We start from the raw sequence: 27,651 nt of genomic DNA, 5'->3' as shown, positions 1-27,651 counted from the left end.
GGTCTCATGAACTATTTGCCCAGGCTGGCTTCAAATCACGATCCTCCTGATCTCTGCCTCCTGAGTCACTGGGATTACAGGCTGAGCCACTGGCACCCAGCCCAACCTACACTTTTTAACCATTGAACCTTACCTTACTATATCTGACATACAGGGGAACATCTTCCCTCCGTAAGGTGATCTCCCACCATTCTGACGGAACAGCCTTTTGGAGCACAGAGTGCAGCTAGGTTGTTTTTAACAAGACACTAGCCTTCCGTGGTACACTAGCCAGTCTCATGGGAATCTATTTTGATGTAGTCTTACCTGGGAAGCCCCAAGTCAGACATCCAACTATACAGTTTCTCCTCCAATCTGCTTCCCAATGACAGGTGGCTCCTCTGCTGCTGAATCTGACCAGAACAGCATTCTAGAACTCTGGGGTCTGCCCATCACTGCTCTAACGGGGAAGGCCCTAAGCATAGTCATTGGGCATGGTCTCTAATCTTGGGGACTTCAGAATGGAACTAAAGAGAGTATTCATTCTGTTGTGCAGCCAAGATGAAAAACCTCACATCAGGCTTATCAGAGACTGCCTCACAGAGGACCTGGCACTAGAAATGGGCTAGGTTTTGGCAAGTAGAGCCAGATGTGCTGGGTGATATTCCAAGCAGACAGAAGTGGGCTTGCAGAGTGGCTCAAGCGGTAAGAGTGCCTGCCTAGCAGGCATGAGGCCTTGAGTTCAAACCCCAGTACGGCCCCCACCAAAAACAAACAAAAAATACTGTGATGCCATACAGACAAAAGCTCTGAAGGCCCACACCATGTAAGGAGAGGCCTGTGGGCCCATCCCTGCAGCAATGCCCATTCCCATAGATGGCTCAAGGCCTGAAATCTGCAGGCAGACTGGTGCCTTTGCAGAAGCTGCATAATGAGCTCCTTGCTGCCTTACTTGTTACAGAAGATCTGTGGTATCTCTCTAGGGATTCTCATTGCCTCATTACCTACACCTAGGAAGGTAGGCAAGCCACCCCGATGGGGAATGGGATCAAACCTGCAGCAAGGATGAGGAAAACAGGCAGTAAAGCAGATTTCGTGGAAGTCTGTCCCAAGAACCCCCTTTGGGCCACATCTTCCACCTAAAATACACCCCGCCAACCCTCCCCCCACCCCTTAGAAACTTCTGATTCTAGGTAGACTACCGCCTCCAGGACAGAGCAGGTGGTGGTTAAGTGTGCGCCTCAGTGAACTGAGTCTCCACCTGCGTCAGCAGAGCAAACTAGCTAGCCTCAGATCTGGCCTCCTGGGGCTTTAAGACTAGAGCTCTAGCCTGGAGGTTGGTGTCTACCTTATCCACACAAGGGCCACTGTGTAAACAAATCATCTTCAAAATTTTTCCTTGTGTACTCTCTACATAAAAAATTTGAGTGTGCATCCCTATATACATTATTTCTTTAGTTTATAAATTATAGTCATGAAACTGCTATTCATGTTATGAACATAACTATTTAGACCTTTTAAAGGGATAAACCGTGAAGTAAATGTGATTACTTTTCCAATATATTAATGATACAAAAACTATTGTAAAAATATGCTTTTTGAAAATGAAAACCAAGCCAGCATAGTGGTGCACATCTGTAATTCCTTCTAGTCAGGAAGTAGAGACAGGAGAATAGTGAGTTTGCAACCAGTCTGAATAAAGTTAGTGAGACCGTATCTCAGAAACAAAATAAAAAGCCAAAAGGGCTGAGAGCATGACACCAATGGTAGAATGCTTGCCTAGCATGTGCAAGGCCCTGGGTTCGATCCCTAGCACCACAAAAATAATCTAATCACATGATCAGGTTAACATCTCATTTATAAACTCTTGGTGGCCTGTTTCTAAGTCCTGTTTATTTCAGGACCCAGTTATTGTGGCATTTACAGGTAAATTTGATACACCTTGTGAAGGCACACAGACTATGCTTCTGGGTCAAAGTATTTGTTTTCCATCCCATTCACCAGTCATTCAAGGGCCCTTGCTGAGTTCGATCTGGTTTGGGGCTATCAGGGAAGGTGGAAATTCTGGTCTCCAAGGTCTTTTGGTATACGTGTTTGTGTATATGGTTTTCTGTGGCATCTGTGACATTGTAATAATGAAAACATCTTGTGCTCATCAGTGTTTCATTGCTATAACAAACACCTGTGATCTATTAATTTACCAAGAAAAAAGGTTCACAAGTTAAGAGGTTTCAGTCCATGATTGAGTGGCACCTTGCTTTTGGCCCTATAGTAGTGAGGTAGCCCATTGTATCAGGGAATGTGTGGCAGAGCAAAACTGCTCATCTTATGGCCAGGTCCCAAAAGAAAGAAAGAGGAGGGGCTAGATTCCCACTATTCTCCCAAAGGCCCTCCTTCAATAACCACCACCTTCCAGTAGCACCAAGCTGGAAACCAAGTCTTTAACATATGGGCCTTTTGGGAACACTCAAGATCTGAGCAGTAACACATCCCCAGACTTCTATGCTCATAAATGCTCTTTTCTTGGCAGATTCTTTGAAAAGCTGTAACTCTCACATTGTCACCTTTTCCTTGAAGGCACGATTTGAGTGTGTTTATTTAAAAAGGAAAAAGCCAGTTGAAACACTGCTGCAGTCGTTTGTTTTTAAAGTCTCTAGATTTAGAACTTTTCATGAAAGAAAACTCAAGGGCTGGACATGATTACTCAGGCCTGTGATCTCAGCTACTATGAATGTGGAGATCAGCAGGATTGAGGTTCGAGGCCAGCCTGGGCAAAAAAATTAGTGAGACCACATCTCAGCCAACAAGTCAAGCAGGATGGTATGCACCTGTGATCCCAGCTATACAGGAAGCTGTAGGTAGGAGGTCTGAGGCCTGCCCCAACCAAAAATGCGAGACCCTATGCAAAAAATAACTAAATAAAAAAAAGGGATAGGAGATGTGGCTCAAGTGGTAGAACACCTGCCTATCAAGTACAAGGCTCTGAGTTCAAACTCCAGTACTGTCAAAAAAAAAGAAAAGAAAAAAAAAAAATCCATACCTCTTTCTTAAATTCTCCAGTCCTTCGAAGTACTAAGCTGACCAGTGAACCTACATGTCACAAAAGATACTCCATGGTCGTCTCTCACATCACTACAAAGTATTGTAAAGTTTGGCTATTTAAATGTCTTTCTTTAAATTAACCACATCTGACCTGGAGGAGTGGTTGAAGTAGTAGAGTGTTTGCCTAGCAAAGGTGAGGCCCTGAGTTCAATCTTCATACTACAAAAAAAAAAAAAAGTTTATGTACAAAAAAATTAATTAACCACATCCATGATATGTTGAAGCATGTAAACTCCAACATGCGTGAGATGTGTAAGTAACCTCAAGTTGCCACCATTTCTCATGTCACAGGCTCCTCCTCCTCTGCCATAGGTAGCTCCTGCCACACAGGCCAACAAGAACACCACAGTATCAAATACCAGGAAAGCAATTTTTTCTTATTTTTATTTTATTATATATATTTTTAGTGGTACTAGGATTTAAACTCAAAGCCCCACTTGCTGGGCAAGTGCTCTACCACTTGAGCCACACCTCAGTCCTTTTTGCTTTAGTTTGTTTTTAGATTGAGCTTTTACCTGGGGTGGCCTTGGACTGCAGTCCTAGCTTTCCCTACTGAGTAGGGGATTATAGGCACTTACCAGCATGCTCGGCCCCTTTTTCTTTATTTTTAAACAAAAATACAAGTAGGATTTCTCCCCATTCCTTCACTGCCACATAGTGTTTTGCTCACCCCACTTGGAGCCCACTGGTGGGCTTCACAGGCAGAGACCGTGCTCTAAACACGTGCTACTCTTTTCAGTACCGCCTTTTATTTTGACAATATTTATTGGTGTTTGAGCATTTCATCTGCAGAAGCCATTGACATTTTCAATATTCACTAAGTGTACTGAAAAAGATTATATACTGAGTAAAAGGTTGAACAAAACCACAGGCTCTCCAGCAGCATCATGGCCCATGGGCCAGCACCCCTGGCCACCTCCCTTCCTGGGGCAGCACCGAAGGCCTTGGTGACGTGGAGCTGGGTCTGCTTTCCTTTCTGGCTCATTGTCTGCTACTGCTGGCCCCATGTCTGTGTTCAGCTTTAGAGCAACTTGTTGTTCCTCTTGTGTGCCCTTTCACTTCTCCATGATCCTGTAGTTTCCCCTGTCCACCTGGTAAGTAACTCTAGACTGGCCACCCAGCGCTCTCTCTCTTTCTCTCTCTCTTACTTGCTGTCTCATACACACAGTTAATTCCAGTCTTCTTCAGGACTTTGTGATACTGTTTTAACTTCACTTCTAGCAGTTACAAGACAGGCAAGCATTCTTAGTCTGTAAGTTCCTTGGATTAAGAACATTATCATTTTCTTCAGCAAATCCTTAGTGTTCTGTATAAGTGCCCATAACACAGTAAACACTTGGCAAATGTTTGTTGAATGAATAAATACTTTTTGTCTCAGATATCCTAAAAGGTCAGATTCTACCAGCAAACATTAATTAAATACCTTCAGTGTGCACTCATGCAGACCTCTGATGCTGGCTGGCTGTTAGGGACTCCCCATGTCAGTAATGAAATACATTCCTCAGAGCTTTCAAGCAGGGCAAGGTGGGTCCTCAGCGTGGAGGAAAATTGCTGAACCTCTCCAGTGCTGCCCCCAAGGACACCTGTGTTGCACACCTGTGATAAAGTGTCCATTGCCATGGTCATCCATTTTCTGGGCAACCTCAGGAGATCCAGCCATGGTTTTATTGAGGTCCCCTTTCAGGCCAGTGCAGACAGGCTTCCATGGAGGGAAGTGCACCGGGGCTAGAGATAGAAACACGTGGCATGGTAGGTCTCGTGCCTGGCTCCAGGCCCTGTCTCACCGGATTTGAGCACTGACTTTTTTTTTTTAATTTGGCAGTGCTGGGGTTTAAACTTAGGGCCTGTACCTTGAGCCACTCCACCAGTCCTTTTTGTGATGGGTTTTTTCAAGATAGGGTATCTTGAACTATTTTCTTAGGCTGGCTTCAAATTTTGATCGTCCTGATCTCTGCTCCTGAGTAACCTGGGGTTACAGGCATGAACCATTGGCACCTAGCAAGTGTTGACATTGTTGTACTCCCTACATACAGATGAAAAACTTCTTTTGAATGGACACATAGAAATTGGATGGCAGTGCTGGGGTGCAGCTCAGTGGTAAAGCATTTGCCTCACATGCCTGAGGCCCTGGGTTCAACTGGCAGCACTGAATGAAAAGTGGACAGGGATGGCAAGTTTGAGCCCATAATGAAAAAAATAAATAAATAAATAACCTTACAAAGGAAGTGGAGGTGCTTGTGAACTGACACGACCCATAGATCCCAAGCTAAGAGCAGTTATGGGAAAGACCATTTTGAGAGGAATACTACATTCCACCAGAAGAGTTCTCAGAAATTAGCAACCCACAGTATATACACTTGCTCTATTCCCATTCAGTTGCCTACTTAAAAAACAAATATTGAAATACCCCATGACTTGTGTAATGTTTAATATATTAACAGTAAGCAAAGAAGTTTTTTAGTGGGGTCAGGGAGGGACCTGGCTTCCCTTCCTGGCTGTGTCCTCAGGAGGAGCAAAATGAGTCCTCTTCAGCGGGAAGCTCTTAGAGCACTCTTCTTGGGAGGAGGTGGCTGCTTTGCAAGTCTCCTTTTTTGCCTTAGAGTAGCTGGCAGGGGAGGGGGGGAGAGGGTTCACCCCCTGGATCTCAGCCGTCACCACTTCTGGGGACTTTCTGTGCCACCGCAGTGTCGAGTGTTTTAAGGAACTTTAACTTCCTTCCCTTTGGCTTTTGTAACCAGAAAGCTTTCCAGATTTTGTAATTCTGGGATCTCCTTTAAATTTCTTTGCTCAAACAGAACAGACACAAATGTAGCTAGCTAGCCTTCACTGAGAATTCAGGTAAGACCTGGCACAGGCAAAGTAGCCGAGGGAGGTAGGCACAGGATTAAATAAAAATCTCTAATGAGGTAGTGGGGCTGAAGGGGTATTTCTTTTCCTCCTGATTGCTAAATTACATTTTAGGAGCCATATATAAAACTGAAGGGTGTTCACTGTCTCTGAGGTACACAGGATGACGAGTGCAATGTCTGGGAGCACAGACTTGGAGGTTAAGTCAGGCCAAGATGCACACCCTGACAACGTGGCTCCCTGGCAGTGTGATCTTGAGCCAGTTCTTTCTCCTTGTCTTCTTTTTTCAAGGGTAATGATACTAGGACCCAGAACCACATCAGAGGACATTGAAGAAGAGCACTGATGAGTATGAAAGTATAGAATACACCAGCTTCCTATGTCCTGTAGCAAGAGAGAGCCAGGCACCACCCAGGCATGCGTGCTAAAGTCCATACCTCTCTGTTATCAGATCTGCTCTGTTTAGCAACATACTTGCAACCCATTTTTGCTCTTTTACTTTCTAACTTGGTAATTTTCCAAATTATGCTCAAGCACCCTCCATCTGCCCAAAGGTGCCAGAGTCATGCCTGTGAGCTCCAAGTCCCTCCTGATGTCCTGCGAGGCTTCAGCACTCTTATACCCAAGGGCCGCCCTGCTGCACTCCAAGGGCCCACTGGCCCTACCCCCTGAGCCCTCTGCATAGCACCACCACCAGAACAGTTCACCTGTAGCCCTGAGGAAGACCTGCGGCCAGCCTCACCAGGGACTCAGGTCAGTTTCTGAGTAGGAGGGAGGACTGTGTGTCCTTCGCTGCCCTGGGCCTGGGGGGTGGGAATAAATGTTTCCTTCCTTGGCCAGACTGCCAAGAAAGGAAGCTATCTACTCTGACCAGAAAGCATCTTAAACTGTGACCTTTTTATACTCCTTTCCAGACCAGCTTCTGATCTGGATTGGCCTTGACTGGAGGCACCCTGTCTGCTTTTCACCTTCTAGAAACATTTCGTGAACCAGGGGCCTGAAGTGGGTGTCACTAACTCACTGTTCCTTTATTAATTGTCTGCAGCTGTTCTTAAGACAGCTTTTTCACCTTTTCATAGTTTATGTATTTAGTGCTGGGAATGGAACCCAGTCCCTCACACATACTAAGTAAGTGCTCTACCACTGAGCTATATTCCCTGTCCTTATTAAATTTTAAAAGAATTGGGATAATTTATTAAGTTGCTCCTTAGTAGCATTTCATACTATCTTAGCTTTCTTCACTTACTGTGTGGTTAATTAAAAGTCATATTTTATCACATGGTATTTAGCATAAATAGAACTGTTAACAGATTCTTGCTCAATAAAAGTTGTATTTTAAATTAATTTGCAAATAACTTCTTGACCCCCCTTGAAAACTATATATATATATATTTTTTTTTTGAGACAGGATTTTGCTGTATAGCCCAGGCAGGCCTAAAGCTTGGCTATCCTCCTGCCTCAGCTTCCCAAATGCTGGAATAACAGACGTGTACCACCATGCCCAGCTCAAAAGCACACATTCTGAATACTATTGCAAAGATATCAACAGCCATAGCTATTTTTATAAGGCAAGATTTTTTAGCCTTATATTATAAAAAGAGCTTAATGGAAATGACTTTCAACTGATTGAAGCCAAAAGTCAAACAGGTTATTTTTTTTAAATAACCCCTTGCTCTGTGCTTCGGATTCTCCATATTGGTAGCATGTTAGCTCATCTCATTAATGAATGAGACTAATTGTCTTCCTACCCTACTGTCTTAGCCCCACTGAGGGATGGTATTAGGTTAGTATTAGCCATGGACATGGAGCTGAATAACTGAACTTGAAACTGTCCACTGTGAGTCACCACAACTTTTTTCCACTTGGGGGATGCTGAGCTGGGAAGTGCTCCTTTATGCTTGCCTGCAGCTCTCAGCTGGACAAGGACCAGGAGCTCCGTCAGCTCCTTCCCCTTCTCTTCCTCCCTAGGCCTGCACACCTGGGCCTCCATGACCTCAGCTTTCAGAACTCGGTCCTTCTGATCCACCTGGGCTTATTCGGAATACCTACTTCTCTAGCAGGTGAGCAATTAATGAACGTTGTACTCTGTGTCTCTCTTATATTTGAAATTTAGCAAAATGGGCTTATCTAAATTGAGAGATACCTTATAAATCTTTGCTCTTGCTCTGCTATCATTTGTGCTTGATAATCTCTTGGCAGATTTTTTTCCCCAATTATGTGTGCCATATTTGAATATTCATGTGTAATGGAGGATATTTTTGGATGCATTTTCTTTGGATAAGTGGTAAAGATGAAAATTCCTGGTCTTTTTGTTTGTTTTTTATTTTTGGTCTTTTTTTTTTTTTTTTTTTAAGACAGGGTCTCACTATGTAGCCCAGGCTGGCCTTGAACTCTGAATCATCCTGCCTCAGCCTCCCAAGGGTTGGGATGGTGTACTGCACCATGCCTGGCATGACTGGTCTTATGTAATGGAGATTCTGATTCCCATATTTGTAAAACAATGGGAAAAAATGGTCTTTACATTCAAGGGAGGAGAGAATGATTGATTATTCCACATATACATCTGCTATGCCGTCCTGCTCTTGGGTCAACAAGGCTAGTGAGCACCCCAATTCTAGGCCCCCTGTGTCGTCTCCAGGTTTTAGAAATCACCTGCAATCAGGACACTAAGTTGAGTTTTCTTTTCTTCTTTTTGAGGCAGGTCTCACTATGTAGCCCAGGCTGGCCTAGAATTTGAGAGCCTCCTGCCACAGCCTCCCAAGTGCAGGGATTACAGGTGTAACACCATGCCCAGCTACATTGTTTCCCTTTTTCTTTCCTCCTTCCCTCCTTCCCTCCTTCCTTCCTTCCCTCCTTCCTTCCCTCCCTCCTCCTTCCCTCCTTCCTTTTCCCTTCCTCCTTTCTTCCTTCCCTCTCTCCCTCCCTTTTAACTCCCTTCCTTCCTTCCTTCCTTCCTTCCTTCCATTTTCTTTTACTGGTTCTGTGTTGGCTGAAGATAAAGCCAGTCTGGAAGGGGAATTCCATAAGACTATTTTGCTAAATGATTAATGCATATTAACTATGCATTAATCATTAATTAACACATAGAGAAAATACCAGTAGTGTTGATCAAATATTAAATACCTCCACAGCAGTCATAATGCTTATAGAAAGCATGGTGTTGATTGCCAGTTATGGTGGCTTGCACCTGTATTCCCAGCTATTTGGGAGGTGGAGATAGGAGGATCGCAGTTTGAGGCCAGCCCGGGCAAAAATTACAAGACGCTATCTGAAAAATAATTAAAGCAAAAAGGGATGGAGGCATAGCTCAAGTGGTAGAGTGGTAGAGCACCTGCCTAGCAAGCACATGACCCTGAGTTCAAACCCCAATACAACCAAAAGAAAGAAGCACGTTTCTGCAAAATACAGCAGTCTCCCCAAGGAAAGTTGAGTGTTTTGGGCGTCAGACTGGGGTTATTTGGAGTTATGGAGGCAGAAAGGAAGAGAGTTTATGGCTCTTCCCCAGATATCCAGGGTTCATGTTTTCATCACTCACTGAATTCTCCTTCTTTGGTCAACAGCTAGTGCTGGTGGCCTGCTAGTGGAAGATGGCAGTCCTGCGGCAGCTGGTACTCCTGCTGTGGAAAAACTACACTCTGCAGGTGCGTCCAACCTGAGGAAGGGCAGCCATGGTGTCTTGTTCTGTGCATGGCTCAGGGGATGCCCTTAAAGGAGGAGCGCTCCATCAATGGGGTGGTTGTTTCTCTTCTAGAAGCGGAAGGTTCTAGTGACAGTCCTGGAACTCCTCCTGCCCCTACTGTTTTCTGGGATCCTGATTTGGCTTCGCTTGAAGATTCAATCAGAAAACGTGCCCAATGCCACTGTGTACTACAACCAGTCCATCCAGAAACTGCCCCTGTTCTTCACTTTATCCCTACCAGGGAACAGCTGGGAGCTCGCCTACATCCCTTCCCATAGTGAGGCTGCCAGGACCATCACTGAGACAGTGAAGAGGGTGCTAGGGATCAACATGAGAGGTAAGACCCAGTGAGGTGCCCAGGAGCCTTGACAGGGTTTCTCATGGTTCTGTTCTGTGGTCATGTATGGGATTCAGCCCCCAGGATGCAGGAAAGGCTCAGCTAAAAGCTGCAGCCCAAGGCCAAATTCTACAGCTTCTCTTGTTGGCTGTTGCACCCAGCGACTCCCTGGGCTCCCCTGTGTCTGTGTCTCATAGAATGGGGCTCGGGGTTGGCCTCTTATCTGTCCAGGGATGAGGGGCCCAGTGAAGGAAGGTGTGTGACAGTGTTGACTGTACCAGGCTCTGCAACCATACCTAGTGATAAAGGGGGAAGCTGGGAGGACTTGGCCAAGGAGTTACAAAGGCAGAGTGTGAGCCAGGTGTTGGTGGCTCACGCCTGTAATCCTAGCTACTCAGGAGGCAAAGATCAGGAGGATCGTGGTTCAAAGCCAGCCCAGGCAAAGAGTTCGCAAGACCCTATCTTGAAAAAACCCATCACAAAAAAGGGATGGTGGAGTGACTCAAGGTGTAGGTCCTGAGTTCAAGTCCCAGAACTGCAAAAAAAAAAAAAAAAAAAAACCAAAGGCAGAGTGTGGGTGGAGTACACAGAACAAGGACCTTTTCTGGGATGTGGTTTCGGGTAGTGCAGCTCTGAAGAAAGTCACTGCGCAGCCTATCGAGGGAGATGCACAGGAAACATGCTGGCCATCTTTTCTAGATCTTTGTCTTCAGGATAAAACTGTCTTGCATTTTACCTTTTACCCCTTTCTCTTTCACCTCTTCCTGTTGGCATATGCCTCTTGTGGCAGGTTGAGCTCAGTGTGGCAACAGCTAAAGAACTTTCCAGGATCCCACCTAATAATTATAGTAAAGTTCCTTATGTAAAAGGGAGCTGGGGGCAAATAAATCATTTGAGAAACAGTAAGTTTGTATCTACTACAATGTGTATGTTTATTTTTTTAATTTTTATTTTTTGGCAGTCCTGGAATTTGAACTCAGGGCCTTGTACTTGCTAGGCACTTTTTGCTTTAGTTCTTTTTCTTTTTTCCAGTGGGACTGGGGTTTAAACTCAGGGCTTCATGCTTGCAAAGCAGGCACTCTACCACGTGAGGCACACCTCCAACCTAAGTTATTTTTTGAATTAGGTCTTGAATTTTTGCCCAGGCAGACCTGGGACCAAGATGCTCCTACCTATGCTTCCCATATAGCTGGGATTATAGTTGTGAACCACCAAGACTGATTTGTTGATTGAGATGGCATCTTGCTAACTTTTTGCTGGGGCTGGCCTCAAACCACAATCCTCCCAATTACTATCTCCCAAGTAGTTGGGACTACAGGTGTGAGCCACCACACCTGGGTACACTCCAGTTTTAAAACATGGCATGATAGTTATGAGAGAGAGAAACTGCCACTGGCTGCAGATCCCAGCCTAGGGTTGATATAATTTCTTGTTAGTCTTGCTGAGTCTAGCCTTGCTTCAAAACCTCAGCAGGAAGGGCTAGAGGTGTGGCTCAAGCAGTAGAGTGCCTGCTTAGTAAACTCATAAGCCTTGAGTTCAAGCCCCTATATTGCCACAAAACAAACAAAACTGTAATAGGAGAACCCATCAACTTTCTGGCCAGGGCCTAGCTCTTACCAAGTGCTTCTGCTCATCTATAGCAACCCGTCTCTCTGCCAAGACAAAAGCCTCTCCAGTCTCAGGGAAGGTTCACAGAGCCCTAGAGAATCTTGTCAGCTTCCATCTGTTATCTGAAGTGGCCTGACACTACCAGGCTTTTCAAGGAGTGAGGAAGATTGGGCAACTTGGGCTTTATGTTCTGTCCACAGTGCGTGGCTTTCCCTCTGAGAAGGACTTTGAGGACTACATTCGGTACGACAACCGCTCCTCCAATGTGCTGGCAGCCATGGTGTTCGAGAATGTTGGCAACCACAGCAAGGACCCACTGCCGCTGGCGGTGAGGCTAAGAGCCCCTAGAACAGTGCGCCAGTGTCCCCCTGATGACCAACTCCACCTATGAGCCTGGCTCCTTTTTCCTTAAGCTCTGCCTGCCTGGAAGTAAACATTAGACCGTTTTCTGGCTTGGTATCTCCACTCAGTCCCCACTGAGGGAACCTGGTGATATTTTAACCTATCATTTCAGAACACATTAGAAAATCCACCACCAGTGGACAGGCCCCTTTTGTTTTCTCATTTTGTAAAAGGTATTACTGATCCTCCAGGCCTCTTTGGATAGAGTTAAACAGGGTGGGTAGGAAAATATCTTATGTTTGGGACTTAAATACTGCCTGGCCAAAAAGTCTCTCCAGATGTTGGTGGCCCTCCAATGGTCCTGCATAGGTGTCCCTCAGTGCTGGGGGGTTCATGTTGCTGGTATCAAGAGAGGTGCCCCTCTGTGGTTTCCTGCCCCCAATGGGTGAGATCACTGACTTTTTGAAGCCATTGGGACTATTTCAGGGCAAGGGATGGTCTGGCCCTCACTGGACTGAGGTGCCCTCTCTTCTGTCTGAGTTCCTCAGAACAGCTGATTTTTCTCTATTTCCACAGGTGAAATATCACCTACGCTTCAGTTACACACGAAGAAATTACCTGTGGCCCCAAATGGGCAACTTTTTCCTGAAAGAAACAGAGGGCTGGCATACCACTTCCCTTTTTCCGCTTTTCCCAAACCCAGGACCGAGGGAACCTACGTCCCCTGATGGTGGGGAACCAGGTGAGAAGCACTTTTGGGAACTACATTACTAGCCTCAGGCTGCTAACTAGTAGCAGTTAGGAAGGGGCACATCTTTTATCTCTCTGCAGAAATACTTCCTGTTTGTAGGAGAAGGAAGAAAGTCCCTAATAAAACTGGCTTCTGAAAGGCTAACATAAGCTTTGGAAAGCACAGTGGTTCCTCAGTATCCCAGAAGACACTGGGTGAAATATTTATCTCTCAGTTTTTAAGAAGCTTCAGTTGGCATCAGCATTTTTGGGCTTGGGTTGATTGACACTTCTCCTCTCTCCCTGGTCTTTTCTGTGTAGTTTTGTAGGCTTTCGAAGGTCTGCAGTCTTTTTGAAATTAACTCATGGTTTAACTGAATCAGTGACTTAGATAGAAATTGGATGTTTGCTTTGGCCAGCAGTTGATGTTTGCCTCCTGTGAAGCATGGGCACATCTTAGAACTGACCTAGGGATAGCCAAAAGGTGGCTGGCACCCAGGACCCAAGGCTAGACATAACCGTCAGGCCACAGCCAACTTCAGGTTCTAGGTGAAAATCTGAAGATTCTGGAGAACACAGATTACCTTTAGTTTGGCAGGAGACAGTTCACTAGAGGCTTCAGGAGAAGGCTTAGGACCATCTCGCCATGGAACTTCACTCAGACCATATGTACCAGGCAGGCAGGAGGCAGAAGCAGGAGAATCATGAGTTCGAGGTCAACCTGGGCTACATACTGAGACCCTGTCTCAAAAAAAAAAAAAAGGAGTGGTAGAAGTTATATAGAAAGCCCAAGAAGAGCCGGGCATTAGTGGATCTTCTATGCCTAAAATCCTAGCTACTCAGGAGGCAGAGATCAGGAGGATCATGGTTCAAAGCCAGCCCAGGCAAATAGTTCACAAGACCCTATCTCGAAAAAACCCATCACAAAGAAGGGCTGGTGGAGTGGCTGAAAGTGTAGACCCTGCGTTCAAACCCAGTACCACAAAAAAAAGAAAAAAAAAAAAGAAAAAGAAAGCCCCAAGAAGGGTATGTTGTAGCACATGGCAGGTCAATGCTAGAATTCTGGTCCTGATTTCTCTCCCCAAATGTCCATACGTCAGACACATTGATACCCCTAATGATAATGTAGCCCATAATACCTAAAAGGAGAAAATCCACGTGCATAAAGATGCTCACTACAGCTTTATTTATGATCACAAACAACAACAAAAAAGCGATTACATAGTGATGGCTCACAGCACAGAATACTGAGAAAGCTGTAACTATGAAGACTCCCTAGCTTTCTGGTAGTCTCCCAAGAGAACAACATGTGAGCAAGCACATGTTTTTTTGTGAAAACAGACATAGTGATATTTGAAAAGGCACGACTTTGAAGCAAAATATCAAGGGTCCCTCACCAGCTGTATGACTTCCTGGGCCTCGTTGTCCCCATCTGTCCAATGGGAACATCATTAGCTTCTCTGAAACTTCCTTGTGAAGATGAGAATTGAACCCCTCCCCCAAGCACCGTCCTTGATACACAACCAGTAACATTAGTTGAGAACCTGCTGCTCTTGTGATCATAAAACCTGAGGGAGATGGGAAGAATGTGTGCACTTGGTAACCCTGTGTTAGAGGTATGGTTGGCGTATTGTTTTTCTCTTTTCTAGCGCCTAGAGCCCAGGTGGCTAACACTGGATGTCAGAGAACATTGATGTTCAAAACCACCCATGCCTGCAACACTGTGGTTCAGGGCCTCAGGCTGCAGAGCCCACCCCTTTCTTGGGCCCCATTTCTACCAAGCCTGGCACTTAATGGGACACTGTCTCTCACACACACCCCAACCAGGCCCTTTTCCCTTTATAGATCCCCTTGGGGGAGTCCAAAACCACAAATTTTGGAAGTCACAAAGCACGGAGAGTTCCTCTGGTGATGACCTTTGGTCACAGAGCCTGCTGGCTGCTGAGACAGCAACTCAGGGCAGGGCACTGTGGTTTGCAGAATCATGGCCCCAGAAGTATGTACATGCTAGTCCTCAGAACATATGACCATGCCAGGGTACATGGCAGAGGAGAGTTAAGGGCAGCTGATGTTAAGATGGCAAGATTGTCAGTTATCCTCTAGGACCCAATGTAATCACAAGGGTGCTTAAAAGCAGACAAGGTCAGCAGAAGAGAGGTCAGAGAAATGAGGTAGATCAACAGAAGCAGCACCCCAGAGATGCTGCTTTGCCAGCTTTGAGGGTGGAGGGAGGGCTCTCAAGCTAAGGAACACAGGTAACCAGAAAAGCAAAGAAACAGATTCTCCCCTGACCTCTAGAAGGACCTGTGACCCTGCTGAGACTTCGATTATAGCTGAATGAATTCTGGGCCAGATTCCCAGCCTCCAGAGCACCAGAGAACAAGCTGCCGCTGTTTCAGGCTGCTGTGGCACTATGGTGTTACAGCAGCTTCAACCTTAGACTCACCAAACCCTTCTCCTCTGACTCTGCCTTGGACTTAGCCACCTCCCACCTGGAGTCATCTTGGGATCAAGGCCATAAGCTTCTTTCTCTTGGCTCTGAGACTGCTAGGGAGACTCAGGACCGAATCCTTTCACTAAATGTGGGAAACACTCTCATATTCTTCAGACCTTTGTTGTTGTCCCTACTCCCTCTAACCTAATTCTTATTAGCATATATTTTCCTTGATGTTTGTTTTCTCTCAGGGTAGTAGAGGGATTTAACTCAGGGTCTTTTAAGCTCTACCACTTGAGTCATGCCCCCCGCCATTTTTGCTTTGTTTTAGAAATAAGATCTTGCCAGGGATGGCCTCAAACTCAAAGATCCTCCCACCTCTGCCTCTTGAGTAACTGGGATTATAGATGTGTACTACCACACCTTGCTTCTTTCCTTACATGTTTGTCCTAACTTTTGTTTATTTGTTTAGAATATCATTAGACCTATTTGGGGCACACAGGTTCTCTCCACTCAAGTTTATTTATTTATTTATTTATTGCAGTACTGGGGCTTGAACTCAGGGTCTTCATCTTGAACCACTCCACCAGCTCTTTTTGTGATGGTTTTCCAAGATAGGGTCTTGCGAACTGTTTGCCCAGGCTGGCTTTGAACCACAATCCTCCTGAGTCGCTAGGATTACAGGTGTGAGCCACCAGCACCTGGCATCAGGGTGTTTTTAAAATATCATGTATGTGATTTTTTTTGTGTGTTGTATTAATTAGAAAGTGCAAGTGACAATTATATCGTTCCTCTCGTTTGCTGCCAGATGCTACTGGTGGCTTCAACAGGTCATCACATGAAGTCAGTCTGTTGCCTTTTGTGCCTCTTCCTCTGCACACCCCACAAGGCTCTGGCTGTTTCAGGGCACATGGCTCCCTGGAGAGTAGCACCCATAATGTGACTGTCTTTTGCTTCCACACTCAGGGTATATCCGCGAAGGCTTCCTGGCAATGCAGCATGCCGTGGACAAAGCCATCATGTACTATCATGCCAACACCTCCACGTACCAGCTGTTCCAGAAGCTCACGGTGGTGGCAAAGAGATTCCCATTCCCACCGTTCATCTCTGACCCCTTCCTTGCGGCCATCCAGTACCAGCTTCCCCTGCTGCTCATGCTGAGCCTCACCTACACTTCCCTTACCATCATCCGGGCTGTGGTGCAGGAGAAAGAAAGAAAACTAAAGGTATCCCTCTGTATATGGCTTCCCGACATTCTGGCAAGTCAGTTGTGAGAGTGGTGCCCTGTGGCACTGTGTTCAGAGCTCAATCAAAAGAACTAGCTTAGCTAGCACCCATGGTTCACATCTGTAATCCTAGCTACTCATGAGGCAGAGGTCAGGAGGATCATGACTTGAAGCCATCTCTGAGCAAATAGTTCACAAGACCCAATCTCAAAAATACCCAACACAGAACAGGGCTGGCACAGTGTCTTAAGTGGCAGAGCAACTACCTAGCAAGCATGAGGCCCTGAGTTCAAACCCCAGTACCACCAAAAAGAGAGAGAGAGAGAAAGAAAGGGAGGGAGGGAAGAAGGAAGGATCAAAGGAAGGAATAAAGGAAGGAAGGAAGAACTGGCTTCAAGGCTACTGCTCCATTACCCGCCAGAGTTACTTATGCTCTGAAGCCAAAAGAGTTGAGGTATAAAGTGCATGCCCACTGTGGCTCCAGATCCTTCTGACTTCTTTGAAACCAGACTGATATGTTTGGATTTTAAAACCCTGTGTGTGCAGGGCAAGTACGGTGGCCAGGGCTTAGGGTATGACTCAGAAGATAGCATGCTTGCCTAGCAAATGCAAGGCCCTGGGTTCAATCCCCAGTACTGTTAAAAAAAAAAAAAAAAAGAAGAAGAAGAAGAAAAATATATATAGCAGTAATCAGTTTATAAGCACCTGCTGCTCACTTCAAGCTTCAAAGACCATGAAGACCCCTCAAGCTACATAGGACATGGGGTGCCATGAAGGACTTTAAAGAGAATTCACCAGCTTAATTACCGCCTATGGGGTACTCGTGTCAGGCCCTGATCAAGGCGCAAGCAGAGAAAGGGGAGTCCTTGTATGACAAGGTTTAGTGGGCCCAGTGAAAAACAGACATTCCAGGCCACATTGCAGGGGGCAATAGGAGACATGGGGCAATTCATCCTAATTGGGGGCCAGAGATGGCCTCCCAGATGGGACAGCGTGTGAGACTGTGGAAAGACAGGAGGGGCGTTCTCTTTACACCATAGGGCTAAAAGCCATTGAAAAGGGCTGACATGATGATCAGACTAGGGCCATCCTCCTCTACCCAGGATATGTTGTGTGATTCCTACCTGTTCTATCAGTGGACACCGAACCTGAACACATGGGACTCTGGGAAGGGTCAGTGGTGTGCCAATGAGGAGTGACGCCTCTTCCTCTTGGCAGGAGTATATGCGCATGATGGGACTCAGCAACTGGCTACACTGGACTGCTTGGTTCCTCATGTTCTTCCTCTTCCTCCTCATTGCCGTCTCTTTCATGACCCTGCTCCTCTGTATCAAGGTGAGTGTCACTCCAACAGGAGCCTCTGGTGAGAAAAGGGTGTGGAGACCCCAGAGCTTGGGCTGGGATCTGCTCTTTGCAGAGTGTCTCAGCCACGGACCTCATGGCAAGTCTTTCCCTGGTGGAGGGACAGCTTCCCACTGGCTGAGGCGAGGGCCCCTTCCCATACTCAGCAGTGTCCCTGTGACCTGGACATTTTGGCCCCTCTGTGAACTCTGTCTACCTTGCTGTAACTCGCCACTCTGGCTTGGGTGACCTATCCTGCAGGTGAAGAAGGAAGTAGCAGTGCTTTCCAGCAGTGACCCCTCCCTGGTGCTGGTCTTCCTGCTGTGTTTTGCCATCTCCTCCATCTCCTTTAGCTTCATGGTCAGCACCTTCTTCAGTAAAGGTGAGACTCCCCTGAGGATGGAAGACTGTGGGGTTCATGCAAGGTTAAGGGGTCAAAGGGCATCTACAGACATGACCCAGAGATTGAATTGTTGAACTAGAGAACCTGAGAGACTGGGATTGGACATAATGAGTTAGGTCATCCAGGGACAGGCTTGCAGGAACCCAGCAGAGGCCTGCGGCAGAGCCTTGGGAAAGAGCTGGAAAGAGGACAGAAGACAGCACATGGTGTTGACTAGGGAGGCCAGTCAGGGTGATTTAGGTCGAAGGTTTAAAAAAAAAGATGGTTATTTTACCACCTCTATTATGTAATAGTTTAGCTTCATGTAACATTCTTTACAGGTAGATAGTTTCCCTAGCACTTTCTTTTTCTTTTTTTTTTTTTTTTTTGGCAGTACTGGAGTTTGAACTCAAGGCCTTGCAATTGATAGGGAAGTTCTCTACAACTGAGCCACAATCCCAGCCTTTTTGGTGTTTTGAGGTAGGATCTTACTAAATAGACGCAGCTGGTTTTGAACTTACTCTGTAGCTCTGTAAGCCAGGCTGGCCTCAAACTCATGATCTCTCTACCTCAGCCTCCGAAGTGCTGGGATTACAGGCATGAATCACCATGCCCAGCTCTTGCTTTCTAGAAAACACTCTACCACTTGAGCCCTGTCCCCAGCCCTTTTTGATTTAGTTTGCTTCAGATAGGGTCTTGTGCTTTTGCCTGGGGCTGGCCCGAAAAGTCTTTTGGGTGTGTGTGTGTGTGTGTGTGTGTGTGTGTGCAAGCATGTGTGCAACTGGGGTGTGAACTCAAGTCCTCACTCTTGGTCAGCAGGTACTGTACCACTTGAGCCATGCCCTCAGCTCTTTCGGCTTTAATTATTTTTTGGATAGGGACTCATGTTTTTGCCCAAGACTGCTGTGGACTACAATCCTATCTATGTCTCCTGCTTTGGGATTATACAAATATACCACCACACCCAGATGCTGATTGAGGTGGTGGGGGTCTCCCTAACTTTTTTGCCTGGGCTATCCTAGAACTGCAACCCTCCTGATCTCTACCTCCCAAGTAGCTAGGATAACAGGCATGAGCCACCATGCCCAATCCCCTGAAAAATCTTTTTTTAATGAAAGCACTTCTTTTAATCTTAAAAGTGTTCTTATTTTGAAGACTTTCTCTTTACTGCCCACACCACTTCTCTTGAAGAGCTCTGAGCAGGCCAATGATCCCTGAATCTAGAGCTCCAGCCTAGGCCTCTCCTGAAATTCAGGTTCATACCCCGCAGCTTCCCTCAGGTGTACAATGTGTGACTCAACCGGACATGTCCAAGACTGAGCTTCTGATCCTATTCTCAGGAACTGCCTCGATCTCTTATCAGTCCAGAGCCTTGGACCCCCTCCTTGGCTTCTGTATTCTCCTATGTCTTGCTCTCTGTCCAGTCTATCAGCAGATCCTGTCATCTCTACCTTCTGAGTACACCTGAACTCCAACCTTGACTTAACTCCCCTACCGTGCACCTTGATCCCAGCCCATCCTTTCTGACTGATTTATCACAGCAAGAGCCTCATAAATGATCCCTCTGCTTCCACCCTCTCCTCATTTAGTCCTCAATGTAGCCAACAGAGTGATCCTCATAAAATGCAAGTCAGATCTGGACATGGTGGGTCATATGTATAATCACAGCTACTCAGGAGGTGGAAGCAGGATCACAAGTTTGAAGTAGGCTGGGCAAAGTTAGTGAGATGCTGGCTCAAAAACAAAATACAAACCAAAGGACTCGAGGTGTGGCTCAAGTGGTAGAGCACTTGCCTAGCATGCATGAGGCCCTGGGTTCAACTCCCAGTACCACAGAAAATATAAATACTTTTCTTTTTCAATTTTTGTCCTGAGAATGAACCCAGGGCCTCATGCATGCTAGGCAAGTGCTCTACCACTGCAATAACCATGGTCCCAGTCCCCTTTTTTGGTTTTCTGTGTAACAAAATAGAATATATGCATAAAGTGTTCTGCTGCATATGAGAAATGATTGTCTTCGGGACCTACTTGTGGACAGGTGTTTGAGTTGTCGGCTAAACCAGCCCCTTTTTTTCATGTAGCACCATTTTTGCTTGAAAGAGTAGCTGTCAGGCTGTAGTTTTTCAGACTTGGGTATTTGATAGGCATTTTTTCAAATCTGAGCCTATTCCTTTTTTGGGGGGTACTGGTGTTTGAACTCATGGCTTCACATTTGCTAGGCATGGGCCTATCTTTTAATGTAAACCACTGGTGATAATATGATGTTTATAATAATTAAAAATTTTAACCAAAAAATAGAATTTTACACATTCGAGTCTATCACCATGAACTTGACAGCTTCCAAGTACTTGAAAAGTTTTTCATGAGGCTGGTGATAATATTAACAAATGTGATTTTTTTGTATTGTATAATAAAATATGTCAGTGGAAGTTCTATATAACCCAATAAGCAATATTTTCCAAATGACTAATGCCTCATGTTACAAAATCAGGCAAGAGTAAAAATCTATTCCAAACAAAGAAAAGCTGGGCTCACACTTGTAATCCTAGCTACTCAGGAGGCAGAGATCAGGAGGATTGAGGTTCGAAGTCAGCCCCAGCAAATAGTTCGTGAGACCCTATCTCAAAAATATCCAACACAAAAAAGGGCTGGTGGAGTGGCTCAAGTGGTAGAGCACCTGCCTAACAAGCATGAGGCCTTGAGTTCAAGCCCTGGTGCCACCAAAAAACCAAAAACACACAAGATAAGGGCTAGACGCATGGCTCAAGTGATAGAGCACTTGCCCAGCAACCTCAAGGCCCTAAATTCAAAACTCAGTATTGCAACCCTCTTCCCAGGGGACAAAAAAACTGCAAGATAAACAATGATTTTTAAAACAACAAAGTAAAGAAATGTCCATTGGATAGTATGATTGCACATGTAGTGTGGTACCAGAGAAAAGAGTCCATCAATGTCTGTAAAGAGTAATGTTACATTGTATGCACATATGAATAAAAGAAAAAAAATTTTTAATTTTAAAAATAAAAGAGTAATGTTATACCCCTCCCTTTTCCAACCGCGTGTCTACATGAAGCCACATCTCCTTCTTGTTCTTCAACCAAAATGACAGGATGCACAGTACATGCAGAGGCAGCTGGGAGCATCAGCTGTAACCTTTAAGTCAGTCATTACAGAGGCTGCACAGCTGTACAGCAGTGCCACTCTTCTCATCAACTGTGGGACTGCCGTTGTTGTTTATAAAAACGTTTGCGTTAAATTATCAGTGTTTTTTTTATAGTTACTTTTTGTTTGGGTGGTACTGGGGATTGAACCCAGGCCTTATGCTTGCTAGGCAGGTGCTCTACCCCTTGAGCTACACCCTAACCCTTTTCGCTTTAGTTATTTTTCAGAAAGGGTCTCACATTGTTGTCCTCAGCTGGCCTCAGATTGTGATCCTCCTATTTATGTTTCCCATGTAGTTGGATGACATGGTTGTACCACCACATCCAGCTTATTGGTTGAGATGAGGTCTCCCTTTTCCCCTATGCTATCCTCAAACCTTGATCCTCTACCTCCCAAGTAACTGGAGTATAGACATGCACCACCATGCCCAGCCCATGAAGAGATCTTAAAACCAAAGCCTGAGCACTGTCAGCATGGACTGACACACATTGTCATTCACCCCTGTTGGGTCCTTTTCCCATTCTGAGCCTCACTGTGCTGTCCCAGGGTGCCTGTACTACAGAGGCTACAGGCCAAGGCTGGACTCTCCCAGTTCTTGGACTCAGGTGGGTCTCAGTCTCCCCTGTGACCACTGTTGCACACACATGTGCCCTGGCAAATTTGTAACACACCCCATGTTCCCCTCTTCCCACAGCTAACATGGCGGCAGCAGTGGGTGGCTTCCTGTACTTCTTTACCTACATCCCCTACTTCTTTGTGGCACCTTGGTACAACTGGATGACACTGAGCCAGAAGCTCTTATCCTGTCTTCTGTCCAATGTTGCCATGGCAATGGGAGCCCAGCTTATAGGAAAATTTGAAGCCAAAGGTGAGTGTTGTCCTCCTCTCAAGCTGCTCTTGTTGATTCTTGCTACCCAGGGAGCATCTTGCCAGAAGTGCCTCTAGAGGTTAGCCTAATCTCTGGTGAAGAGCAAGCAGATCAGGACACCTGAAGCCAGGGCTTCATTGGCAGACAGACACTGAGGGTGTGCAGAGAGTGCCAGCTCTGCCCCAAGTGTCGAGGAGGCCACGAAGAGATACGAGATATGAGGGACAGGGGCTAAATATGGCCAAGGATTTCAAATGCCCAGGGGCATTGGCCACAGCACCTGCTCTTGTCTGACTATGGTATCTAACTGGGTGGCTTCTGAGTCTTTTCCTGCTTCCTGAGACATCTAGAACCATTGTACCAGAGACCTCAAAGTCAGCAGCCCATCCCTGATAAAGATCAGGGCGAGACCCTCCTTCAGCCACTGGTGATGAAACCAGAAAGGCCTGAGAGTGATAGCCCAGGAATTTTTTTTTTTGTTCTGATTTTTATTTTATTCATTCGTTTATCTTTTTGGCGGCACTGAGATTTGAACTCAGGGCTTCAGGCTTTCTCAGCAAGCAGTCTTAATGCTTGAGCCACTCTACCAGCCCAGCACAGGAAAAATTTTTTCCCGATTTTTATGAAATTCCCTGACCTAAAACATCGTGGAAGTCAAATAAAACACTTCTTTGTGCTGACTTTGTCCTGTAGGCTCCCATTTTGCAACGCCTGCGGTAGGTGCTTGCATTTCAATGGATCCAGTCTAGCCTTCTTAAAGAAGCAATAGGGGACCCCTGGGTTAACTCCTTTCCTGCTGGAAGATTTCCAGAGAAGACAGCTTCCCTCTTAAGACAGGAACTGTGTCATTTCTGGATGGCTCCAACACCTGTTGTAGGAGAACCCTGGAGAGGCAAATGGCTGTGGTCTGGGACCCACTTGCAGGAGAGGTTAGGATGCAAGTTACTGTATCTGTCCCCCATTGGTGTACAACAGTCAGCCTTCCTGGGGCTTTTGCATGTTGTTCTGGTCTACTGGCAGGATTTAAGTGCAGTCTACCTTCTCATGGACTGGCCTGGCTCATTTAAGATGTCCATCCCTGCCCAGTTGTTCTCTTTTTATAGGCCAAATGCTCTTGTCTTCCAGCTGTGTGACTTGGTCTGTTTGTGCTGCAATCACAGAATGCCTGAGACTAGGTAATTAATAAAAGACGGAAACTTATTTCACCCAACCTGGAAGCTGGGAAGTCCAAGATCAGGGCTCCAGCAGGTTTGGTGCCCAGTAAGGGCCCCGTGTCAGCTTCCAGGATGGCACCTTGAATGCTGTTCCTCAACAGTAGGAGAACAAAAGGGAGCAAACTTGCTGCTGAGGCTCTCCAGCCAGAAGGTCTCCTCCAGCCCAACACTGGTGCCCTGGGGACCCAGTGTCCAGCACAAGAATGGGACCATTCAAACCACAGTACTACCCAGTTCCTATTTGTAGCTTCCACGCTCCTGGGTTTGTGGAAAGAGGTAGGAGAGCAGCCACAGGAAGATTCAGTGTTGCTGTCTTGAGTTAGAACTTTTTTCTTCAGTTGGCAACAGTTTACGACAATTTAGTTTTTAAGTATGTACATTTCCATGCCTAGTAGCCTGTTGATAAAGTAAGTGTAGACTTTGTAAATGAGCAGTAACTTTCGGGCTGCAAATACTTTTTCTTGAAGCTTAAAGAATAGGTTTATTGACAACTTCATAAATATTCTAAAGAAAGTTAAAAGACTTCTAAACTCAACACTGTTTAAAATCTGTTCTCATTGTCAGAATTCCTCAAGAATGTAAAGTAATAGGTCACTACAAATGAATGTCACATTTAAATTTTGTTTCATTTTAACATTTTTGCAAAAAAAAAATTATAACATTTGATGTTTTTCTTCTTGGACACAGTATATCAATATTCAATTTTTATTTCAACTATTAGACATAGTATAACCATATGAGCTGTGAGCCTCACAGCCAAGTAAGCCTCAGATGCTTTTCAAAAGGCCATTAAAAGGAATCTGTTGTTGCACTTTTTTTTTTTTTTCTCGAAGATCTATGCTGAATTTTCAAATCTCTAGATGTTTGATAGTAAACACTCCCCAACCCTGGAGCACTGTAATTTCCATCCAGGGCCCTCTGACCAGAGTGGCCAGACACACCCATCCAGGCCTGTGTGGACTGTGATATTGGCAAACCATGAGTAGAGCTTCATATGTATCTGAGGTCTTTCAATTTTAAGAAAGACTTGTTAAACTCACACTGATTCACAATGGTCTTCCCCAAACCATGTGTGTATTGTATATGTGTATGTGTATTTGTATGTATGTATGTCAAGTGTGCATATGTGTGTGTGCATATGAATGTGTGTACATGTGTGTACACATTACCAATGAAATGCAAGCCCATTTTGCTGATTCTGTAACACTGATTTAGTAACTTGCAGTTGTCTTAAAGACTTGAATGTTCCCAGATTTGTTATAAAGCTGAGAAGGGAATAGTCAATCATGTGGACTCCACAGTGGCACACAGGGTGAACATGCACACATATGCCACCTGGGGCTTTGGGGGCCCAGCTTGCCCAGTGTGGGGCTGTTTTCTTGGTGTGTCCTCCAGGCATGGGCATCCAGTGGCGAGACCTCCTGAGTCCTGTCAATGTGGATGACGACTTCTGCTTTGGGCAAGTGCTGGGAATGCTGCTGCTGGACTCTGTGCTCTACGGCTTAGTGACCTGGTACGTGGAGGCTGTCTTCCCAGGCCAATTTGGCATGCCCCAGCCCTGCTACTTCTTCCTCATGGTGAGTACTAACATCCCTGCTCTTCAAGCAGGCCACTTCTGTGCGGGTAGATGAGTCCCCAGCCTCGGAGCCCTCCGAGTCTTGACCTACAACCCCTGCATAGGACTTGGATGGGATTGCCCAGTGGGATCAGTTCTGAGAGAGATGAAGACCTGCCCCCCTCCAGAGTCTGAGATGAAAGGGCTCAGAGAAGGATTTCTTAGACTCCGCTCCCCATTCCACAGGAACAGTTCACCCAGCCTCTGCTGTCCACAGCCTTTGCTGTCCAGGAACTTTGTTGGTGCAGTGACTGTGTGTCTTCAGGCTTGTCCTGTGCATCGGCTAGCACGTGACGTGGCTACCTTAGCATCATTAAAATGGGCTATGTTATAAAAATGCTTGAAACCTGCTGTTTTTTTATTTTAACCTGACAGTACTTCTTGGATTTCTTAAATACGTATGTGTGTGTATATGTTTATAAATATAGTTGTTTTGGGATTTTTTTTTTGTAGTGTTACTGGAAATTGAACTCAGAGTCTCTCACTACCTAGGCAAGTGCTCTGCCACTTGAGCCACACCCCAAGGCTTTTGCTTTTTTAGTTTTTAGATAGTCTTACGCTTTTGTCCTGGGACAGCTTCAGACAGTGATCCTACTGTCTCTGCCTCCTGAGTGGCTAGGATTATAGGTACCCCCATGACCAGCTTGTTTTTGAGAGTCTTGGTGACTTTTGCCCTGGCTGGCCTGCAACTGTGATCTTCCTAATCTCTGTCTCCTGAGTAGCTGAGATTACAGGCACATACCGCCACACCCAGCCCTATAAATATGGTTTTAGATTTTTATCTAAACATATTTATAAATTGTTTTCTATTTAGAAATATATTTCTATTTAATATATTCCTTTTATATATGAACCTCATTTGTGATGACTGCACCACATCCCAGCATGTGGGTATACCACCACACATTAACCAATTCCCTGTCAAAGGTTACTTAGGACCGCTTCTTTCTTCATCCTTTTATTCTCCAAATATATATCAAGTGTCCACTACCATATTTCATCAGATTATGATGACACCTGTTAAAGGTAACCATAGCTCTGTCTATCACTATGTAAGATAAATGCCACAGTTAAACTATGGCCCTTTGAAATGTGAGACTCCTTCTGACTTTAGTCACTTTAAATCTGAGAAATGTTGCTGGGAAAACTGTGGCTCAATGGTAGAACACTTGCCTAGCACTTGCAAGGCCTTGGGTTCAATTCCCAAAATTAAAAAAAAATTTTAACTTGAGAAATGTGTCCTTAATAACTAATGGAACGTGATATTCCCAGCACTATGAACAGCTGCTGGCTGACAGGTCCCCACCCCACTGCTGACCCTCCAGTGCCCTGTGTCATTTGCCCAAGGTGCCCTCAGGATGGAGTGTATAAGGTCTGTGGCTGTGTTCTGAGCCCTTGCTTGGAGTCTGCCACTGTGACTGGAAGAAATAGGATGGAAAGGAGCTTCCTTATAGCCAAGTGACATCACTCTGTATGGGAGTTTTTAATGACTCTCTCCACATTAATCTTTATTGTTGACATACTCCATGTCTTCTCTGTCACATCTGAGTTGACATTCACAACAAACCTGTAAGTTACTGTTGTGCCCATTTGCCAGATGAGGAAACCAAGGCTTAGAGCCTCTCCAGGGATGATCAAGTCAGGAGCTGTGCTGGGATTCCCTGTCTGAAGTCACGTGCCCTGGAGGATTAAGGCTGAGGTCTTGTTGCTGTGTGCATTTAAAGTATTGATGGTAGTTGCTTTATTGGTCACAAAATTAACTAACATGAACAACATCTGTCTGTCTCCATCCCAGCCCTCCTACTGGTGTGGAAACTCCAGGATGGTTGTTGGGAAAGAGGAGGAAGACAGTGATCCCGAAAAAGCACTCAGAACTGAGTACTTTGAAGCTGAGCCAGAAGGCCTGGTGGCTGGGATCAAGATCAAACATCTATCCAAGGTGCCAACTCCCTGTGGGGACAGAGCAGAGAACTGTGGGTATAGCTGCTTAGCAGCAGGTGCTTTCTCCTAGGCCTTGCTCCTTCCCACTCTCCTGAGCACATGATGAAGGGAGGCAAGGGCCCCTCAACTACTGGTGACCTGTTCTCCAAGGCACAGGCCACCTTCCAATTTGACCCAGTGCCTAGTGTGGGGCCAGATTTAGTGGTGTCAGCTATGGTGCAACTCTCACCAGCTACTCCGTACATGTTTGCTCCACTGTACTGGATATCTTGGCTTCCTGGGCTTCCTAACAACACAGAGACACACAGGATATAGGACCTGTTGGTGGGTAGTCAAGAGGACAGCAGTGGGACACAGCCTTTACCCCAGACTTCACTCCCGTGCAGGCCAATTAACACCTAACTTGGTATCCTGTGACACTGGGGGATGTGTTCTAGAAGCAGAGGGAGACCCCTGAGGGCTGTGGGAAGACCAGGGTGGTCTTCTGCCTTGCCTGCAGGTGTTCCAAGTGGGAAATAAGGACAAGGCAGCAGTCAGAGACTTGAACCTGAACCTGTATGAAGGGCAGATCACTGTTCTGCTGGGCCACAATGGTGCAGGGAAGACCACCACCCTTTCTATGCTCACAGGTAAGGGACAATTGCACATCTGCCTGAAGCTGCTTCTTGCCAGCCCTGCCCTTGTTCCCTCCTGCAGTTTTCATTCCTTCCCCAGCTGTAACCCTACAGAACGGGGCCCCGTGGCCCATGGGGACATGTTCAGAGCCCTTAAGTGACTTCCACCCTCCTCTCAGTCTCTGTCCATAATGCCCAAGCCTAATGGGATCAGCAAAAACAACCAAGGCT

The 27,651-nt window shown here is 45.8% G+C and overlaps 1 protein-coding gene across 6 annotated transcripts in view; it reads left to right on the top strand.

The window, feature by feature from the left end:
* The window catches only part of Abca3 (ATP binding cassette subfamily A member 3), a 50,256-nt gene that overhangs the window by 1,365 nt on the left and 21,240 nt on the right, over nucleotides 1-27,651 (top strand). For 4 of the 6 annotated variants that reach the window (XM_074059471.1, XM_020169336.2, XM_074059470.1 and 1 more), the window contains exons 2-15: nucleotides 6,483-6,681; nucleotides 6,843-6,930; nucleotides 7,897-7,988; nucleotides 9,489-9,569; nucleotides 9,680-9,944; nucleotides 11,753-11,880; nucleotides 12,471-12,636; nucleotides 16,024-16,283; nucleotides 17,502-17,618; nucleotides 17,886-18,006; nucleotides 21,863-22,036; nucleotides 24,646-24,827; nucleotides 26,661-26,804; nucleotides 27,306-27,435. In XM_074059471.1, coding sequence (XP_073915572.1) covers nucleotides 9,516-9,569; nucleotides 9,680-9,944; nucleotides 11,753-11,880; nucleotides 12,471-12,636; nucleotides 16,024-16,283; nucleotides 17,502-17,618; nucleotides 17,886-18,006; nucleotides 21,863-22,036; nucleotides 24,646-24,827; nucleotides 26,661-26,804; nucleotides 27,306-27,435 — 1,741 coding nt within the window. In that variant the 5' untranslated portion in view covers nucleotides 6,483-6,681; nucleotides 6,843-6,930; nucleotides 7,897-7,988; nucleotides 9,489-9,515. Of the gene's footprint in view, nucleotides 1-6,219; nucleotides 6,344-6,482; nucleotides 6,682-6,842; nucleotides 6,931-7,896; nucleotides 7,989-9,488; nucleotides 9,570-9,679; nucleotides 9,945-11,752; nucleotides 11,881-12,470; nucleotides 12,637-16,023; nucleotides 16,284-17,501; nucleotides 17,619-17,885; nucleotides 18,007-21,862; nucleotides 22,037-24,645; nucleotides 24,828-26,660; nucleotides 26,805-27,305; nucleotides 27,436-27,651 lie in introns of all 6 variants that reach the window. The other 2 variants (XM_074059468.1, XM_074059469.1) reach the window with 2 other exon arrangements.

Source organism: Castor canadensis, chromosome 17 (assembly GCF_047511655.1).
Source record: "Castor canadensis chromosome 17, mCasCan1.hap1v2, whole genome shotgun sequence".
In the NCBI taxonomy this organism is placed as follows: Eukaryota; Metazoa; Chordata; class Mammalia; order Rodentia; family Castoridae; genus Castor; species Castor canadensis.
Note: the sequence above shows the minus strand (reverse complement) of the source record. Positions and strands in the feature narration are given on the sequence as shown.